This window comes from Penaeus monodon, chromosome 23, assembly GCF_015228065.2.
Source record: "Penaeus monodon isolate SGIC_2016 chromosome 23, NSTDA_Pmon_1, whole genome shotgun sequence".
NCBI classification, from domain to species: Eukaryota; Metazoa; Arthropoda; class Malacostraca; order Decapoda; family Penaeidae; genus Penaeus; species Penaeus monodon.
Genome location: NC_051408.1, coordinates 15,439,337 through 15,440,348, shown reverse-complemented (window position 1 = coordinate 15,440,348; position 1,012 = coordinate 15,439,337). Strand labels below are relative to the sequence as shown.

General features: G+C 41.9%; 1 protein-coding gene across 1 annotated transcript in view; it reads right to left on the bottom strand.

Annotated features, from left to right (window-relative positions):
• Positions 1-1,012, bottom strand: part of LOC119588147 (twitchin-like) — a gene marked incomplete in the record, with an annotated part of 124,648 nt that overhangs the window by 60,397 nt on the left and 63,239 nt on the right. The window contains 2 exon segments of the mRNA XM_037936853.1: positions 533-674; positions 831-978. Coding sequence (XP_037792781.1) covers positions 533-674; positions 831-978 — 290 coding nt within the window.

Sequence of the window (1,012 nt, the reverse complement as noted above, 5' to 3'; positions counted from 1 at the left end):
GTGAAAGAGGAATTCTTACCTATTCATATTCTGACTCTTAAGTGACACGGAGGATTACTTTAGGAAAGAAAGGTGACTGTTATTTGACAAAAAACATAGACTCAACTTGTTATGTCACTTACTTTTACGAAATACAGGATAGTTCAAAGAAGAGGCAAGTTTCATAAACATAGAAAAGAAGACAGTAAAGGCAAGAATTTAACAGGGAAGACATTCAGTAACGAGAAAAAAAAAAGAAATGGATAGAAAAGTGAAGGATTCAACAATGACTGAATTAAAAAAGAAAGAAAAAAGAGTGAAAAAGTAAGAGACAATACTGTATCTGCAAGCTAGTTCAGTATATCAATACAATCAAGACAAAAACCATGGCAAGCTGTATACATCACATGAATCAAGGGACTTCGAGGCCTTGAAGAGAACATACAGTGTGGGGACAGATGACTGATCACAACATCATCAAAAAGTATGGTCTAAGGGGGTCGTGTGTGTTGGGGGACGAGTCACAGAAACCCAAGAGGCCCCAAGACCTTACCCTGAGTCGGACTCGAGCTTCTTCTCGCCGGCGAACCACTCGACGGTAGCTTCAGCCTCGTCGACCTCGCACTCCAGGACGACCTTGTTGTTCTCGGTCACGGTCATCGACCTCAGCTGCTTTGTGAACTTGAACGGTTGATCTGGAGACGCGACAAGCATAAAGCAATAAAATTAAAACTTTTTTTTTCAAAGGACCTCAGAACTCCTCATTTCAAATTACAGCAAGCTTAGGTTTATAACAGGCCTTAAAGAATACTGAAATTATGGTCGATTTCCAGTTAACTTCACCCACTTACCGACAATGTTGAGGTTGCACTCGCAGAACTCCTTCTCAACCCTGAAGATCTTGGCTGTGTATTTGCCCTTGTCCTTCTTGGAGGCCTTCTTGATGGTCAGGCGCACCGTGCCAGTCATGTCCTTGTACGTCTCGAATTTGTCGTTATCCTGGAACGTGATGGTTACAGTCATAATCAAGTCC